Source organism: Hemitrygon akajei, chromosome 19 (genome assembly GCF_048418815.1).
Source record: "Hemitrygon akajei chromosome 19, sHemAka1.3, whole genome shotgun sequence".
In the NCBI taxonomy this organism is placed as follows: domain Eukaryota; kingdom Metazoa; phylum Chordata; class Chondrichthyes; order Myliobatiformes; family Dasyatidae; genus Hemitrygon; species Hemitrygon akajei.
The window spans coordinates 32,103,646-32,124,411 of NC_133142.1; the positions used below are offsets into that span (position 1 = coordinate 32,103,646).

Sequence of the window (20,766 nt, forward strand, 5' to 3'; positions counted from 1 at the left end):
GAGTGTGTTTAGTCTCTGGGACTGTAAAAAGACATACATTTGAAATGAACAGTATTATGTTTACAGCACTTTTTCAAGGACTGCTCTAATGCTTGGTGAGCTTGCTTATCCAAAGAAGTCCTACACTTGGTGGCTGGGGGTAGGTTAATTAAATCCAGTAACATTTTACTGTTGAGAATCTGGTTCACAATATAACTATTTTTGGTGCTAGAAGGCAAATGTCAGAGGGGGAAAGATCTAATTACATCTGAGACATAACTCTTTCTGGAAGCCACCATGCATGATGCTGGTTGAAAGAACATTGTATGGATTTTTGTTGCAATCAGCATTTCCTTATAGATTAATTATAACAGTCAACCTTAACAACAAGCAAAGCATAAAACATATACCAAGCAAAGCTGAGATCAGTCATCAGTACAACATGCAGTCTACAGCAACACATGACTTCAAATTCGGTAAATTTGATTAAATTTATCATCATAAATAATCTGCAACTGGGTTTACAAATAATCTTGAAAATTTATGGTACCATATTATAATAAATATATAGTTATTTAGTAATTATTGGACCATAGATTTGTTGACAAAATCGTCATTTACTGCTTATTCCTTATTGCATTTAGGAAGTGGAGATGAAGAAATATCATGGTTTGTTACTTGGAAGGATCGTGGTGACTTTGGTGTTCTGATCCACTGACTGCTTTTGTACTCCTTGGTGGTAGAGGTGTCGGGTTTTGGTGATGCTGTTGGAGCAGCAGCCTAGACGAGAAACTAGTTCATTTTACGGAAAGCACACATTACAGTCATTGTATGCTGGTGTCTAAAAGGACGAATATTTATGATGGAGACATCACACATACCGCTTGTCTTGTATCAAACTACTTAAGCCATTTTGGAACTGCACTCACCCAAACACATGGAGAGAATGTGATCCTGATGTGCTTTATAGTTGGTAGAAAGCCTTTTGGGATAGGGGAACGCAGGGGTTGAGTGACACACTGCAGCATATCCTATTCCTGACATATGGTCATATCAATAGTGTTGGTGAGTTATTGGTCAGATAATCCACAGGTGCAGACTATATGGTGGAACGCTGCTGAATGTCATAGTTAGGTAGTGAGACTCCCTTTTGTTGGAGATGGCTACTTCCTGGCATTTTACACTATACCACAAATGTTAATTTTCATCATTAGCCCATCCCAAATGTTGTCCTGAACCTGCTGCCCACTCATTTTCTGATAATTTGTACCTATAATTGAACATTGTACTCTCATCTTTATACAAATCTCAGTTTTGTCGTTAATTTGGAAGCAAGCAGCTGAAATTGGTGAACCTAAGATGATCTTCTGAGGAATTCACACAGCAATACGCTGGGCATATTTGCATTTACATTATATGTAATATCAGAAACACAAGAACATCTTAAATTTAATATAAACAAAGTCCTGTGTTTTAGTTCTATGCCTACTGAATTGAAGAAGGACCTTTCAGACAGGATTTCACATTCAAGAGCACCTTCTAAAGCTTCACAAATATAATGAAAATACTTAATTAGTTATGAGAATTTCTGAACTGCAACAGCAGAAATAGGGTGATGGATTTCAACTCTTTCACAATTAAAAATCTACTATCAACAGATTAAGACCAACATCTTCCAATGATTTAATTGACTGAAAATGAACATACTCATAAAAGTAATAAGCTGCCGTTTCCCTCTCCAATTGAAAATAAATAATGTGAATTTTTTTTTTGCATTTGCTCTAACTAATAAATACTGGAAGTAGAAGTGAGGTCACCATTAAATTAAACACCAGATTCAAATTTAAAACTCAAAATTGATTTGCTACACAAGGAGTCAATGTCATTATAATGTGATCGGTAGATTACTCATAACACTTCCAACAATAATTCCCTGTGAATAAATTTCTGACTTTTGGCAGGTTTTAAAGAAGACTTTTTATTTAATCACATGAAAGTTGATACTCAAGCACATCTCAGTTTCATATAAAAATAAATTCATTTAAATATTTTATTTCAAATGCTACCACAAAGGAAATGCATTTAAATCTAATCACCTTAAAATCAATAAATGTTCTTAAACAACTGAAGTAAAAGAATTGAGGCAAGAGACTGCAATAAATCAAAGACAAAGATTATGTATGTGCAAGTAGAAAGGGAAATCAACAGCAAAGAAGCAAACGAATGGGAAAAAGGACATACAAATAAAAATTACGTATGCAATATCAAAGAAACTGACAGCGGCTTGACTTGACTTCAGCAGGGCACGGAGCGACCACTCCCCACTGGCTCCTCGGTAGAGATCGTTAACAGCACCAAATTTCTTGGTGTTCACCTGGCGGAGAATCTCACCTGGTCCCTCAACACCAGCTCCATAGCAAAGAAAGCCCATCTCCCACCCCCCATCCTCACCACATTCTACAGGGGTTGTATTGAGAGCATCCTGAGCAGCTGCATCACTGCCTGGTTCGGAAATTGCACCATCTCGGATCGCAAGACCCTGCAGCGGATAGTGAGGTCAGCTGAGATCATCGTGATCTCTCTTCCCACCATTACAGACATTTACACCAAACACTGTATCCGCAAAGCAAACAGCATTATGAAGGACCCCACGCACCCCTCATACAAACTCTTCTCCCTCCTGCCATCTGGGAAAAGGCACCAAAGCATTTGGACTCTCACGATCAGACTAAGTAACAGTTTCTTCCCCCAAGCCATCAGACTCCTCAATACCCAGAGTCTGGACTGCCACCAACATACTGCCGTCTACTGTGCCTATTGTCTTGTTTATTATTTATTGTAAGGCCTGCACTGCTTTGTGCACTTTATGCAGTCTTGGGTAGATCTGCAGTCTAGTGTAGTTTTTGTGTTTTTTTTAATGTAGTTCAGTGTAGTTTTTGTATTTTTTCATGTAGCAGCATGGTCCTGAAGAATGTTGTCTCGTTTTTACTGTGTACTGTACCAGCAGTTATGGTCAAAATGACAATAAAAAGTGACTTGACTTGACTTGACTAGAAAGAGAAGAATTAATTAGAATGAGTACCAGTTAATGGCAGGCCCACAATGCGTAACAAAAAATGCCAAACTTCCAAAACAAGCAACTTGTTTCATGTAACTATTTGAAAGGAAACATCTTATAGGGGAAAAATAAATGTTGGTAAAGGGGGAAGAAAGATTTCCATTCCAGGGAATAACAAGAAATAAAGGTAAAAGAGGCATTTGCAAATGCTGAAGTTTCCAAAAGCATCTAGATTCAGAAATTGTGACCATGCGTTAGAGAAATAAACATACCTTAGAATTGTACAAGAAGATGAGGAAGCAATTAAGAAAGTATAGACCCATCAATTTCAAATCAATTTTATGGAAGTTATTGGATTCCATCACTAGGGACAAAATAACTGAACAACGGGTAACTACGACATGATGGACGGGAGGTAATACAGATACCAGACAGGTAGGTTACATCTGACTTACTGGATATCATTGATACTTTTGTTTTGAGATCCAAAATATAGATCAGATTCTGTATCTAGTATACTGCCAAGCAGTCCATCTGGTTTTAATATTTTTCCATTTTAATATAACAGTTTTAATACAACAGAGTTTGACTGAGGAACATTACCTTGGCAACAATCTTCTGCGTAATATGAAAGATTTCCCACTCTTGGTCTACCTATCCAGGCTCCATATTTTAGAGAAGCTAAGGAACCTGGATCACTTTAAGCCATTGTTCTGGGCTACAAGGAGTCAACAAAATTGCTGTGGGATTGGACTCGCATACTGGCCATGTCGAGATTTAGATTTGCTCCCCTGAAGGATATCAGCAAAACAGACTGTGTGCTCTTCTTACTGAGATTGTTTTTAATTTTAATTTCAAATAACAAACTTGAGTTTAAATTTCACAGCTGCTGTTTTGGGCTAGGATCCATATCTCTGTTAGTTCAGGGTTATAGGTCAGTAGTTTAAATACTGTGTTACCTTTCTATCACTTCTATCCAATTCTCTTTGCAGAAGTCAATTGCAGTCTGGGTCTCCCACTCAGTATGGAGCAGGGAAAGATGCTCTATCAGCCTACCTTTAGCTCTGTAGAAACCACCTACAATTCGTCAATGAGAGGGAGACATTTCTGAGCATTTGCCTTTTTTCTATTGCCTTATTTTTCTTCCCATAAAAAGATCTAATGAAGAAGGATGCTCAGCAGGAGACCAACTATTCTAGTGCCTCCTTTGAGTTGCTGCTTTCAGCACACTCCCACTGATTTTTGGAAGTGCACCAAGATCCAGGTTCCAGATGTTTTCTTTATCTTTCTTTAATGTAAGGAATGTGGATAGGAACTCCAACTAACAGCTGGAGCAACTAACTTGAATGATATTAATGTAAGCAAAAGGAGTCAACTATTCAACATTTCATATGACAGCAAATTAACAAACATGAGGAAGGGAGGACAAAATGATTACAGAAGTGAGCTAAATAATGGCATTTAAAGAAATGTATGATCATCTACTTGAAACTGGAATATTTGATTACAAGAGAGACTGGAAATGATAGAGCTCAAGTGGCAAAGCACCCATATCCTTAATAGACACAAAACAATCAGAAAGCTAATTAAGTGGGAACAAGAATACAAAGGACAATCAAGAGTCATTGAGAAGAAACTTTGACTCTGCTCTTTCTCCACATACGCTGCCTGATCTGATAAGAATTTCCAGCAGTTTTTGCTTTCATTTTTATTTTGCTTATTTGCTGCTTCTTTTTTTCACACTTATAAGCCTTCAACTCACTTTCGTGGGGCTGGAGTTGACGCATTGAAGGTTACCCAAAATACCATGCCTTAAAGGATTAAATATCAAAGATAGATTAAAACAATGAATTCAACAAGTGAATCTAGAGAAAAACTTATATTCATAAAACTGGAACGAGGTCAATAAAGAATGTCATCAGGACCCACATGAGGAAAAATGTTCTAAAGGAATATTTTTGCATGAAGCCCTAACTAATAAAGCACAAGAGATTAACCAGTTCACTTAGACCTGCGAAGTTTAGGAATTATTCAATTTTCTTATTAACGGATTTGTTTCCTTTTTCCACTGTGTTGTGCTGAATATTCTCTACCCAATACACGAAAACTCGATTTAGCAGAATGCGATTTGTGCATTGTGTTTGCATTCCAAGCCAAATGTATTCACTTTTTATTCAAGTCAAGCACAGGTACATGGATGTGTTTGTTTTTAGAAACAACTTATACAAAACATTAAATTCATTTGGGAAAGCAGGGACATACACCAGACACTCTCTGGCACAGTTGGTTAAAATATTATTGAAAGGTCAATACTACTAATACTGAACATCAACTAAACCAGAAAATAAAAGCATTTTCAACACAATGACTGCCAAACCCTGTAGTGAATATTAAGAAAATAATAGCAGATAGTAGGATGAATAATTTCTATTGACTATATTTATACAGACAATGCAAGAATTGTTTATGAAATAAATATTTTCCTTATTCAGGTTCATTTTTTTTAAGTAACAGTCTTCCTTCAAAGTACTTCTTATTTGAATGTCACTGCTCAGGGCACCTAAAATACAATTCCAAGTTAGGTTCCCAGCTACGTTTAGGAATAACTTTTCACTCTTCTTGACTGCACTAAATTATCACTGTGTTTAGTGATAACATCTAATCAGGTCTGGTTCTACACCTTAGAAAATGAGGCAAAAAGGAACTTCTTGATATGGCAATGCTCAGTTGAATGTAGTTTCCAATAATCTGAATCACAACGATCTGAGAAGGTCCTCTGACTTGAGAGACACACTCCCTATGACAGTCAAATAACAGTAGCAATATCCAATGGCCACCATGGAGGAGCTGGATTCTTAAAAAGGTCAAGGAAAGAACATTATATTTTGGGCATATTTTCATTACCAAGATGTGTGCTGCAAAGGAGATCCAGTACAAAGCGAGCAACCTGAGTGAAGTTGATTATAGTTTTGTATAACTGTAGCGTAGTGACTCAATTGAGAAAGATCAGCATTTTAGTCCTCCCAAGATTAGCCAGGAAATTAGCTGCAGACCATTCAAAACTGCTGTGCCAAGAAATTTCAAGAAATTCAACATGATCTATTTATTCATTAATGAGTTGTACAGGTGTCCTACACAATAAAATGTGAGGGGTTATAAAGTGTAAAGAGAAAAGTTTACTTTTCTGGTCTGGAACCCTTCTTCAGAACTATGCAACAAGAGAAATAATAGTCTTGGAAACACAGAATATTGGTCAATGGAAGATGATGAATTTCTCTGACATAGTGAAAATGGATGACCTAATGAGGTGGCTAAGGAACTAAGAAGACTTGTAGGAGTTTACAACCTTCCTTATGCCATGAACTGATACCACTAAACAAGGGGTCCATGGACCACAGGTTAGAACCCCTGAGGGAAAGCCACAGTTGAGGAAAATGGAAAATACTTCAGAGACATCGATACAGGAAGTCTCACCATTGAAGCAAATGGAACTGAGGGAATTAAATTAAGTCTTCGTGGGAGGCAAAATGAGAAGAATTATAGCTGAGATAGCTGTGGCAGACTGTGGGCTTGTAGTGGATTTGAAGGCTAGTCTATCGCCTGAGATGGAGAGTTTTTAAATAAAAAGCTTAATCTGCTCTCAACTGCCCCAGTATATCCATCACTCTGGCCAATGCTCCATAGTACCGCTGATACATCAAACAGCTGCTGTGCATGCTTCTGAACATCCATAATCACCTGAATGTTGAGGGAGTGGAAATATTTGCTGTTACAGCAAAGGTCTGATTTATTAACAGAAGGCCTTTTTACACAAATGTAGTTAACAACAACCTGAACTGGTGGGAAGCCAGAGCAGTGTTAGCAAATCCCAATGCCCAATATGCTACCTGCTCCTCATTGAAACCAAACAGATGAAATATGTTTTTCCTTGAATACAGTGTCTGGTGATTACTCTGATGTTGCAGTGAGCAGCACATTGGGAGAAACAGCAGAGGTCCGTTGTGGCTACTTTGAAAGATTACATGGTAAAGAAGTTAAGTCAATGTGACCTTGAGCTTTACAGAGATAACTATCTAGGTCGATGAATAGGTTTTCCCTCAACCTCTTGCATGTTTCTGCGACTCTTAGGAGTCTCTAGAGTTTGAAAATTCTGTGGGAATTGCATCTTTCCAATGAACATGTCTTTGCTTCCTGACCCAGAATTCCTAACCTACTCTATGTGTTGAGAAAATGTAATGAGGTGTTGTCAGTGATGTCACCAGCAGCAAAATGCTAGAAAGGACTTTTTTGTTAATTCTAGAGCATTTGCAATTTTGGAAGCTGATAATCAGATTTAGTTTTTTTGTTAGAATCAGAATCAGGTTTAATATCACTGGCATATGTCATGAAATGCGTAAAATTAGTGGCAGCAGTACAATGCAAGACATGATAATATAGAAAATAAGTCAATTACAGGGTGTGTTTTTGTGTGTGTGTGTGTGTGTGTGTGTGTGTGTGTGTGTGTGTGTGTGTGTGTGTGTGTGTGTGTGTGTGTGTGTGTGTGTGTGTGTGTGTGTGTGTGTGTGTGTGTGTGTGTGTGTGTGTGTGTGTGTGTGTGTGTGTGTGTGTGTGTGTGTGTGTGTGTGTGTGTGTGTGTGTGTGTGTGAATAAAATAGTTAATTAAAAATAGTGCCAAAACAGAAATAGTATATATTTTTTAAAAGTAAGGTAGTGTTTATGAGTTCAGTGTCAATTTAGAAATCAGATGGCAGAAGGGAAGAAGCTGTTCCTGAATCGCTGAGTATTTGCCTTCAAGCTTCTGTACCTCCTTCCCAACGTTAACAATGAGAAGAAGGCATGTCCTGGGTGATGGATGCAAGCTGTTTCTCAAAGCTCCAAGATACGTCAGTAATGGAGGAAATAGGCTTCAAATAGTGATAATATGTTCGATACACTGACCTACTGTAACTCTTGCACAAAATGCCCATTTGGACGTGGCTTCACCCAGAAAAGTGTGCTAGAGTTATCCACTCTAGGTAAATTATTTTGCACAATTTCTGCATGAAAACAGACACAAAACAATCTACCTTCCATCACTCAAATCAAATCCTATTCTATTTTAGATGTAATGCATCACCACCAAGAATTAACGGGATACATAAATTGCCCAGCTCTAGCGATCTTTTAAGTTTAAAGCAAATCAATTTGAATTGCGTTTTTACTGCAGCTGTAGCCATATTAATAGTGCAGTCACCCTGCAGTGAAATACCTAGCATGTTAGCTCAATGACCTAAAGTGGCTATTCAGTAAAAGTGGACAAACAAATATGAAAGGTACTCATTATTTCCTTTTACTATTATTTTCACTGACACATATTCCATGACGTGATCTCAGCTCAGTGCTACCAGTGCAATATCAATTTAGGGTACTTTAATGAGCCATTGCTTTTCCAATGGTCTAACTATATTGTCCATAAGCATTATTCACATCTCCTACGAGCCGAAAGTACAGCTGTGTCTTATTTGCTTTCAGGTCTGCAAAATCCACAGTTCTGAATCCATAGGGATTCACATATTCCCAACAGCCTACAACATTCTTCTGCAAATGTTTTTTATGTTTCACTTATGATACATGTCTCATAAAACCAGGGGCATAATCATCTTGTATTTTTGAGGATTTAAAATACATTCTAAATGCTTATGTTTCCTTCATTTGTTCAATTTGCAGTCTGAATGATGCACAGGTAATTGTCATTAAATTCGCAAAACAACATTTCACTCTAACAACAGGGAAACCAGCAGATAAAAATAAACTTCTGAAAGTAATTGCACTTGTCAACTCTATGGCCATGATGCACTTTCTGGGTATATGACTTTTAATTTGATGCAGAGTATTTTTTCTTTCCATACATACATAAACTTGTTCACAATGCAAGCTTTTGCTTCATATAGAATAACATAATTACAAAAATAGTTATGTATGTAACATTTCTTCAAAAATTGAGGATGCAACAAATAACAGAAATAGAATCAACTCATAAGATGGCAAAGGTCCCAAAGTTGTGACTCATGATTGTCTAGGAGGGATCATACACTTTATTTTAACATTTGATAATCAGCACACTACATAAAATGCTTTTAGAACGAACTGGTTAATTAACTATCTGTTCGTTATTGAAATAATCTACGCCAGAGCAGAGCAGGTGTGTAGCTGGGAAAGGAGTAGAGGTTGGGGAGAAGATTAGGTAAAGAGAAAGAGGAGGAGAAAAAGAAATGGGATAAATGAAGGATCAGAAGGGGGCAGGAAGAGTGTGCAGGAGAATGGAAACAAAAGAAAAGGTGGTGAACTGGAGCGAGAGTGGGAAGTGGAGGAAGCAGATGATAGAGAGATAGAGAAAAAGGAGGAGAAAGAGGATGAGTACAAGCAAGGGAATAGAGGTGTAGCTGTAGTTGTAACTTGTAGTAATTTTATGCTGCTGCACAGTAACTGCTGCTGCAAAGCAACAAACTTCATGTCAAATAAGGCAGTGATAATAAACCTGATTCCGATTCTAAAGTTTGTTTGCTGTCGTTTTATGGCAGGGTTATATTATCTAACACCTTAACCCCAATGCATCCTTAAATATTTCATGAAACGCCCATTGGAATATTTAAATATTTATAGGAAAATCTGACAGGGAATAAAACATTCAATTTTCAGAGAAAAAAAAAATCACCAAATTTCTTAACAGACTATTAGTACAGTTTAGATGATTTTTGTTTTGAAGAAAAACAATATTGGAAAAGCATTTTGAAATCAATAGCCTTCACAAGTTGCTCAGAGTACAGCTACATCAGAACCAATTATATAGTTCCCAGTGGTTATTTCTCCTTTTAGTGGCATGCAAAGAATAGAAACCACAGTAATAGTACTGTGGTTTATTCCTTTATCAGAACAAGACTGATAAAAGCCAGTTTACTCCACTGTGAGTATTAAAGAATTCAGCAACCTTGACTGTAGGTTGCGTGTTCTTATCTCACAATTACAAAATCAGCAGAGAGGAAGTACACAGATTAATCCACTCAGGATATTTGCCTGTCAATAGAAGCATCATTATTCAATGTTGAAATTACACTGAACACAAATGAACCCATTGTGTGCAAAAATGTTTTCAATGATTATTTCTTCTGCATGAAAACAAAACAAGAAGCGTGCATTTCTTTCTCACTTTACCTTCCCCATCTGGTGTTTCACCAAAAGGATTCACTTCTAACTGAGTGGCATCAACTTTCAAAAACAGAGTATATAGTTTCTGAATCTGTTCTGCAGCCTGTTTAAAGAAACAAAATAGAAAACAGATAATACACTCTACAGAGGAAAGGGGAAAATTTACCTCAACATTGGTACAAAATGGTCTAAGCAATGTAACAGTGCATTGTATCTTCCTCAGTCGAGAACAGCAGTTATTTTCTATCACCTTGAGCTCTCCTATTTAAATACATTACACATACACAAATAGACATAATAAGGCGATAAGTATTATTTCGATTTATCTTCCTTCTCATTTAATAGAAAGGGACTTTGAATTTTGTAAAAACTGGGAGTACTCCTCATGCAAAAACTATCATTAGTCCGAAAAGATAGGGAACCAGTTTCAAGAACAATGGAGATGGAGTTGGAGTGAGTGATTTGGAGAGGAGGAGCATCGACGCCCATCCAACTAACCCCAGTGTGTGATTGGATCGCTCTAAGCGCCAAGCCAATTTGGAGAGGTCAAGAACGTCTTTTGGCTCGGCAGCATGGTCTACAGCCCAGATCCTAATGCAAGGCATGATCTGCTGTTTGGACAATTTAAACATTGGTCCAGATAGACTGCAAAGGCAGGGTGCCAAGACCAGAGGCAATTTCACTTGCCGCGATGTTCACTCCTCTCTCCACAATGCTGAGGCTATGAGACTGCCCCGGCTGCTGTGCTTCGTGTCTGCAAGCTCCGTGGCGACTTGCTCACATTTATGATGGACTGAGACCCAGATTCTGGGCCTAATCCAGGGCACTCCAAGGATTCCGATCTCAGGAGTCAATTTGGCTCAGAATTCTGTGCTCACTTCTACTGGTTGCATAATTTGTGTTTTTTCTCTCTTTCTCTGTCCAATGGGGGTTGGTCTTTAAATTTTTTTAGTTGAGTTCTTTCAGGTTTCTTGCTTTGTGGCTGCCTGTAAGCAGACAATTCTCAAGGTTGTATAATTTATAAAAATCTTTGAAAATAAATGTACTTGAATGAATGAATTAGAACAAATGCGTAGGATATCCCAAAACAGAATATTTAATGTTAAGCTTCAAGCACAATGTGGAATCATATGTAAGTGTTTGAAATTGTGCTGGTTATGTTACAGTTTAAGTTGCTGCTAAAATTTCCTTGATAACTAAAAACATAAAATACTCCATAATGCAGAAGGCAGCATGGTACAATGGTATTGTTTCTTCAGTTTACATTCCATTTAAGAATATTCCTATTGACTTTAGGAGTGGGGGTCTAGGAAAGTACAATACTACACCTGAAAATGGGTCAATCAGCAAAAAAATTGCACTTTTTTTTGCCCATCTCTCACTGCTTCTGACCCAATTTTAAAAATCACTAAAAGGTGACTTAAAAATGACTCTGAACCATTTAATAATTTAATTGGTATAGTCAGCAATCTCATAATTTAAACTTTTATGCATAGAAACAGAAGCATGTTCAGTAGGAATGAGTGTGAAGGGCCAAATGAACTAACTTCACCCCGCCTGCTGTCAAAGATAATTCTGGGGCAGGCATTCAGCAGGGAAATACCTGGGGTCTCCAGGTGAGTGAAGATTCAGTACACTTTACCTTTACCTTGCAGGTGGCCCTGTCACAACCGAGAGTGTTACCTCACATCAAGGCTGGAAGAGTTTTAAAATTTCTTTGACCTTAAAATCTGGTATGATTCCTTAAAATGTCATTATTATTTAAACAAATAAATACAATGGTAAAATATCAAAGCCATAATGCAAAAGCCAAAATAAAGACATAATAAAACAAATTAAAAATAAATAACTCATTTTCCTCTCTATCATATGGGGCAAAGCATTCTCATTTAAATGCATGGGCCATTGCTCCTATGCCAGGCCTGACAGATGTAAAATGTGAGAGACTGGTTCCTCACTATAATTCTGGGACTCCCAGCATAAATGGGCTATGCCATGAATTCTACGTGGATTCCAGTGATGGAGTGCAGTGACAGATGGACCAGCATCTGTCACACAGCACGTCCTGGACTCATGGCAAGATCTACCTACCGTACTTGTGTGTGGTTGAATGGCTAGTTTCCTCTGAAACCTCCATCAGCTGAGTCTGGCCAGTTTAAAATATTTTAATCTTCTGATCACTTGCGCTGGAATCTACAAAACCAGCAGATTACATCTTCTGTCCCAAAACTGCATCTTGACATGTTGTTCGTTTATAGTGCTTTATGGGCATGCAATATGGGCTCTTTTATGTAATCAAGTGTATGTGACAGGTAGTATACCGATCCTTAGGAATGTAAATTTGACGACAGGAATTCATGATTGTGGACTTAAAGAGCACATTGATGCAGAGGACCATTTTGCTACAATATGGATCAAAGATTGAATATTATTTTACTAAATTTGAAAATAAGTACATTGCTTTAAAAATAAATGTCTCCTACTTGTGAGACCAAGTATTTTGGAAAAGATTCAGCTACTGATTTATTTTGAGCTAGTTCAATGTATATCTGTCTCAACAATGACAGTCTTCTCCTTTCTCTTCACAAGAGAAATTGATTTCTAATCTGGGAGAAGCACACTCAGCAATATAATAAATCATTTTCCACGGATTTGAAAAGCTATATTTGTAAACCATTGTTGCACTTTTACCTTTTGCTGCTGTGGTCCTTTAAATCCTATATTGGCAGCCATTCGAAATGCCTGATCTTCTCTAACCCCTTCAAAGATATCAATGACCTCCTGAGAAATAAATCAAAAAAAGTTAATAAATATTTCAGAAGCCTGAATAAGAACCAAAAGCATAGACTTCATACTTCGAGCAGATAATGTGTGTGAAACAGCTCGACATGGATGCAAATAATTTGCCTGCCAATTAAAAAAAAAGTAGTAATCCAACTCAAATAGTTTTAAGTGTTAAATATGCCTGGTATGTCAAGTCAGTGAGAAAATATGTCAGTTTTCTCATTTAATTACCATGGTATTTGCATAAATAAATATTATGAAGGAAATCAGTAAATACTACAGTTCAGTTTAATTTTTAACATTGAGAAACACATTACATAGGATGCACAATCGTTTTAGCTAATTAGCATACCTTAAATATTAACTCAGGCTTGGTGGCTGCTACTTCTTCAATGTCCATTCCTCCCTGGGGGCTTCCAACCATGACCGGTCCATTGCAGGCTCTGTCCATCAGTATAGCTAAATATGTTTCTCTGGCAATATCCAGGGCCTCGGCCACCATAACCTTCAAGTACATGTATATTAATTTGAGACATGTCATTTACTACAATAGAAGTGCAATTTAATACCTTATCCTTATTCACAGATCCGTACAGCATGGAATCATACCCTCTGGCCCACAACACTTACGTCAAGCAGCCAACTACACTAATCTTATATTATTCTCCCCACATTTCCATCCACTCTCCTCAAATTCTATTACTCACCTGCACACTAGCAAACAATGAAACTAGCCCACGCATTTTTGATGTGGGTGGAAATTGAAGAACTAGAAAGAACCCATACAATCAGATGGAGAGTCTGCAAACTCCACAGAAACAGCACAGATAAGGTTTGAACCCAGGTCACCTGCACAGTGAGACAGTAGCTGTACTCTCCACACCACTGTGCTACTTTCCCTTTTTTCCTCTTTAAGTCTACGCAATAGACAGCCTTAGGCACGATAGCCTCCATAATTCAGGGCACTAAGTACAAAAGTTTGTAGGTCACGGTGCAATTGTGCAAGAAACTGGTGAGGACAAACTTGGAATAATTATAATTCCAAGATGGCGGCACGACACAGCTTGCTGCGGCCACTCCGGAGCTGATAATCTGGTATTTGTGAAGTGGGGTGTCGTGCGCAATCATAATCGATTGAAAACGGACAAGGGAGCACAGAGGAACATCGGGAAATCTCCAGGAAGACCTTCTTCGTTGCTGCTGCTGCTGTGAGGTCCGGGACTCTGCTGGGAAGAACAGGCCCCCAGTCATCGGGGTTGCGTTACCGATGGCCGTTGGCGGGGCCGTCTTAATACGCTTGGCAGAGGATGGTGCTCAGAGAAGCTGTGCCAGAGGGGATGGTCGTCGGCTCGGATGTTCGACGGACTTGGAGTCTGCTGCGGTCAGGTCGCTTTCATTGTGTACTGCGTCTGCAAGGCTGAGTCGGGCGGCACCGTGGAAGTCCATAGCAGGGGTATTCCCTTCTGCCGCCGGCGTGGGATGGTGAGTCTGTCGGGACCCTGGGGACTTGTGGAAACTGTGTGGTGATTTCTTTTGAACTTATAGTCCTTTAACATCTTTGGACTATTTTTACTGTGCCCTTTTTACTGTGTCTGTTTTTTATCAATTATGCTATTGTTTGCACTGTTGTAACTATATGTTGCAACTTTGTGGTTTTGTGAAGGTCTTGTAGCTTTAGTTTTTGGTCTTGTTTGTCTGGTGGATTTGGAGCTCCTTTCCGGGGAACGCGCTAAGACGGTAGTGCGATATTAATATGCAGCAGCCTCTCCGGACTCTAATTGGGGATTGCCAAATGTTATGTGGATTTTCTGGTGTAGTCTGTTTTGTCATGTGCTTTTGTGATATCATTCTGGAGGAACGTTTGTCTAATTTTTTAACTGCATTGCATTTATGGTTTCTAAATGGCAATAAACTGAATCTGAATATGAATATTGTGTTCAGATTTAAAAGTCCTGCTAAATGGAAGATGCTATTGAACTGGACAGATTTACAAGGATGTTCCAGGACTTGAGGGACAGAGTTATAGGGACAGGTTGGACAGGCAATGACTTTATTCCTTAGAACGTAGGAGACTAAAACGTGTGTAAAAAGGCGAGGGGCATAGATCAGATACACTCAGTCTTTTGCCCAGAATTGGAGTATCGGAATCTGGAGGGCTTACTTTTCAGGTGATAGGGAAAACATTGACAGGAATATGAGGGGCAACGCTTTTACATAGCATGTTATCTATAATCAATGAGTGGCTGGAGCAAGTGGTTGAGGCAAATACAATGACAACTTTAAAAAAAACAGTTGGACAGGTACATGGAACTTGCTTGGGTAGAGCATTTTGGTTGACATGGACCAGTTAGGTCAAAGGGCCTAGTTATGTGGTCAATGATTAATAATCAATAATTGGGAAAAATTCTGGCTTTAATAACAATGTATTTAAATATATCAACACATATTTAGCTAGGAACTCACAAATATAGTTATTATAACATAAAATCACTTCTTTTTTTCTTGTCCATATCCTTACCTTGCTAACTTTAACACCTTCCTTTGTGGTCTGCTTTGTAATGAGATTGTACCCAAGCATTTGTTTGGCTAGTTGGCCAACATCATCAGGGCTGTAAAAATATGTAAAAGAAAGTAATTTTTAAAAAGTATTTTCCTATCATTTTCACTTTCTTACATTTTAACTGCTTGCCTTGCAGCCCAATATCACTACCACTAAAATTAATGTTCAACTTAGCCTTTCTCTTAGTACTGAAATTGAAAAGATATTTTTGGCACAGTGTGTAAATTTTTAATTCCTGACACGATGCATGGGACAGCCACACCACTGCAATACAGGTTACTACCACTAGAAGTCAGAAGTGAGCCATGCTAGAGCTAGAGCTCACTCTATGGACAACATTTTGACATTGCAACATCTAATCCAGTCTGGAGCTCATTTCCCAAAAGGCTATGCTTCAATCCTTTTACAATGAAGAGTTTAGCAACACTAATTTGAGTTGGAAAATCTTGCTCTTTCATTTTTATTCAGAACATAAATTTTAAGAAATTATCAAATCAATAATAGTGATGCTCAGAGCAAGTTTTTTTTAAAAAAAATGAAGCCAGGTTTAAACCGACCTTTTGCTTCAATATCATAGCACGTAATGTCAAAAAGCCTTCACTAATTATAGACACACTGGAAAGTGTTTGCAATTTAACTTCCCCACAGCCCACTGCGGTAGAAAGTTCAATATATATTTGGCATATTTCCATTCAGCTGAATCTCAAAATCCATCAAATAAGAAATTAGAGGGAATTGAAGCTTCCTGGAAGAAAAGAATGCGATGAACAACGTAAGAGATTGAACAGATCAGAAAATCAAAAGCTGCGATGAACTATAAGCTGACATGGAAAGGAGAGTGAATTCATTGACCATTTTCATACTTCAGTAAATTCCAAACCACCTTACAGAAAACTACATTAACGGAGTTTGCTCACTATTGTAATGGAAGTATTTCCATACTTGGGAACCAATTTTTCCAAGCAGCTGCAATCAAATTTACACAGTTTTCTAAAGTAAGGTTTCTTAAAAACTCATACAAATAACTTCTGAATGTTTCCTTCATATTAAAGAATTTTAAAAATCAGCTATTAACTCTCTTGAGATTAAAAAAGAGATTAAGTTTGAAGAGCATTCCAAAAGAATTGAAAGCAGGTTCAAGTTTTGAAAGCTTATCATGTTAGTTGAGTGGTGTTGGAGAAAGAACCTCAGGTTTGGCAAAACAGCGAGCTGGCATAAGGAATTTGGTTCAAGTCTTTCAATAAGTGACGGAAATGAAAACAGGATAGTGGGTCTGATAACACTGGTTTGTAAGTTTTAGAGAGATTTCTGGGAAGACTTAGGCAGTACATAGTTGATGCAAAATACCTTATTGCAGTTTATGGTTAATAAATGGCTGTACAACTGAATTTTTCACCTTTTCTATCTATACAAATATACCTCTACTTTTAATGCATTAATAAAACTCTGTACCTTTGAAAGACATAGTTGCATTTAAAGATATAAATAGTATGTTGACCTTCATAAGAGTACAGGTACAAAAATGCCTTACAAAGATCCTGTATAATTATAGTAAGACCATACCCAAGATATTGAGCAGATTTTTGTCCTATCCAGAAAAGTGCATATTTGTCAGGGAATGCATGCATTAAAGGTTTATCAGACTACTCTGTGGGATAGCAGGACTATTGTATGAAGAGAAGTTAATCAATTAGCCTAGTATTCACTGGAGTTTAGAAGAATTTAGAGGAGATCTTTCTGAAATGAATAAATCCTGAAAGAGCTCAACAGTTTCAATACAGGAAGGGTATTTCCCCTGGCTGGTAAGATCTAAAATAGAGCGGCTTCAATCTCAGAACAGACGAGGAGAAATTTCTTCATTCAGAGAACGTGAACCGCTTGAGCTTTCTAAAACAAGAGGGCTTTGGATGCAAGTCACTGAATGTAGTCAAATCATTCGATAAGTGGGTGGCTGGGATATAGAGGAGCACATCTATGAGATACAGATTAACAGCAGGAGTGAGCACTTCGTCTCCCAAATCTACTCCATCATTGAACAGGATTACAGATGATCTGATAGTAATCTCAACTCTGCATTCCAGCCTAGTCTAAGTTCCAAGCTCCAAGTTTAGAGTTCAAAGTAAATTTATTATCAAAGTACAGATAGGATGTCACCATATACAACTCTGATTTGTTTTCTTGTGGACATAATCAGTAAATCCAAGAAACATAATAGAATCAATGAAAGGCCACAGTCAACAGTATGGACCAATGTGCAAAAGAAAATAACCTGTGCAATTCAAAAAAAATTATAATAATAGTAATAATAATAATAAATAAATAAGCAATAAATATTAAGAGCATGAAATGAAGAATTCTTGGAAGTGAGCCCATGGGTTGTGGGAACAGTTCATGGATGGGGCAAGGTTGAGTGAAGTTATCTTCAAGAACCTGACGGTTGAAGGGTAATAACTGTTCCTGAACCTGGTGGTATGAGTCCTGACACCCCTTTACCTTTGTCCTGATGGCAGTAGCTGCTTTTCTGCGACAACCCTCTGTGTAGATGTGCTCAGTGACGGGGAGGGCTTTAGCCATGATGACTCGGTCATATCCACTACTTTTTGTAGGATTCTCCATTCAAAGGCATTGGTGTTTACATACCATGTGGTGATGAAAACTGTCAATATACACTTCATGGTAAATCTACAGAAGTTTGTCAAAGCTTTAGATGTCATGCCAAATCTTCAAAAATTTCTAAGGAAGTTAAGGCACTGCTGTGTTTTCTTCATAATTGCACTTAAAAGCTGGGCCCAGGACTTCCTCTTCATCTCAGTCTTGGATATGAGATCTCTTTCCTCAGACTACTGTATGTCTTTCATTCTAGACTGTCCTATCAGGAAATGCACACGCTTGTCATCAATTTTATCAAGTTTCTTCAATATGTTATTAATTTCAATTAGATTGACTTTTTGAAGTCAGACAGAGCCACAGTATTTACAGAGTGGTATGGCATTGAGGAATATTGATGAACAGATGGATACTGAGGTTCAAGCCAGTAGTTCCCTGAAAGTGGCAACACAGTTTGATAAAGTGTTGAAGAAGACATGCTTGCCTTCATAGGACATGACATAGAACATAAAGTTGGGTGTCCTTGCTTAATTCTGGTTATCACAGTATAAAAATAATATGATTGCACTGGACAGAGTGCAGAGGAGATTCTTCAGGATGCTACCTGGATTGGAACAAATTAATTAGGAGAGAGGCTGCAACGGCTTGCTGTGGAGTAAAGAAAGTTGACAGTTGACTTGGTGGATGTATATAAAATTATGAGAGACAAAGATAGATATTGAGAATCTTTGTGTATATGTAGAAGTGTACAAAACAACAGGATGCTTAGGATGAGAGGGAGCAGTTTAAAATGGCTTTGAGGGGAAAGATCCATCATCAACCCCTGAACTACCCTCCCCCCCCCCCCCACACACACACACACACACACACACAGAAGGGCAACCATATATAATCATTACAATCATTATGTTCAAGAGGTATTTAGACAGCCACTTGAGTAGACAAAGCATAGAAAGACACAGAAGTAATTTAAACAAATGAGATTAATGTAGACAACTTGCCAGAATGGTTGTGGTGGACTGAGGGGCCTGTTTCAGTGCCATACAACTCTACGCACCTTTTGTTTTCTAAACTCCAATTGGCTTGTTATACTAAATCATTCCTTAAAGTAAATCACTTCAGCCCAGAGATCAAAGTACATTTATTATCAAAGAATGTATAAGTTATACAACCTTGAGATTTGTTTGCTTACAGGTAGCCACAAAGCAAGAAACCCAAAAGAATCCAATTAAAGAGAAAATAAAAATAAAAGACTAACGCCCGATGCACAAGAGAAAGGGGGAAGAACACAAATCATGCAAACAATGGAAGTGAACAACATTCCGAACAAATTGAATCCCCGGATCCATACCCCAAAGCAGCCTGGAGGAAGCCAAAAGCCCTACTTATCAGTTCATCATATGAGCGGGCAAGGAGCCATGTAATGAATTTCCACTGCACCATCTACAAGACATGTAAAAACTCCCTTAAAAGTCCATAAACAGACACAAAATTCCACGTGAGGTCTCATCAACACTATTTAATTGTAGCAGGACTACCTTAACAATACAGTACTTAATCTTTGTAATAAAGTTCAACAGTTGGTTTGCCTTCTGATTTATTTTCTAACTTAGTGATACTTTTTCCAGATTTCTTAAAATTCCGACACTGAACAGTAATACATTACTTAAATAATGCTGATTTTTCATTCTTCCAACTGGTGGTTACCCTCAACATTTTCTCCACGGGCCACTAGTGTTTCATTCTTCTTTATATTGTAATTTAGATATATTACACCAAAACCATTGACTTCTCAAGGCCCTCCCTAATCCCTCTGGCACCAACTGAATTCAGGCTTGTATACCTGGAAGTGACCTGTTGAAGTCTGCATTCTGTTCTCTGACTACTAATAAACTATGTTTAAATCTTAATGATGCAGAACTGCTTACATGCCATATCCACATGAGAATGCAAACAAATATGACCACCAATTCCTCTGAAACAGTCTGCTGTTATACTTGTGTTGTTCATCACAATCCTGGATTTGTTTATTACTGATCTACTTTAAGCTTGCTAAGCTTCATTCAGATTCTACTACTGCTACTTCAGAAATGTTCATTAAATATGCACATTTAATTGTTTTCTTTGTAGTATTACTCATTTTGCAATTCCGAATTTTATGTTTCAGCTTCAGTTACCCTGCCTGCCTCCATATCTGTTCCAACCCATATATAACTTCAGAAATGCTATTCAGTTCCAAGGACACATAATTTGGCTTAATCTACTAACTTGATCATTCAAGACACAGCAAAATAACCCTTTCAATAAAAATTTGAAACATACTTTTTGGTTAAATGAACTCCTCCCTTCAGTCCACTGGTGAAGCTGCCCTTCCCTCTGCCACCAGCCAGGATTTGAGCCTTTAAAACAATCTCTTTTGCCTCTATTTGGAAAGAAACAAAACAGTAACATATCATTAGTAAACTAACTGACTGCAGTTAGTTTCATAAAATGTACACCTAAAATATTAGACTAAATATCACTGGATATGCATGTTAGTTTCACATATTATTCCCTATACCAAATGTGAATCTTCCTTTTTACACAAAACTCT

General features: G+C 37.8%; 1 protein-coding gene across 1 annotated transcript in view; it reads right to left on the reverse strand.

Moving 5' to 3' along the window:
- Positions 1-20,766, reverse strand: part of suclg2 (succinate-CoA ligase GDP-forming subunit beta) — a 405,461-nt gene that overhangs the window by 181,538 nt on the left and 203,157 nt on the right. The window contains exons 3-7 of the mRNA XM_073072346.1: positions 20,496-20,595; positions 15,525-15,615; positions 13,359-13,511; positions 12,914-13,003; positions 10,229-10,325 (exon numbers count right to left, since the gene is read on the reverse strand). Of these exons, the coding sequence (XP_072928447.1) occupies positions 10,229-10,325; positions 12,914-13,003; positions 13,359-13,511; positions 15,525-15,615; positions 20,496-20,595 (531 nt within the window). The remainder of the gene's footprint in view (positions 1-10,228; positions 10,326-12,913; positions 13,004-13,358; positions 13,512-15,524; positions 15,616-20,495; positions 20,596-20,766) is intronic.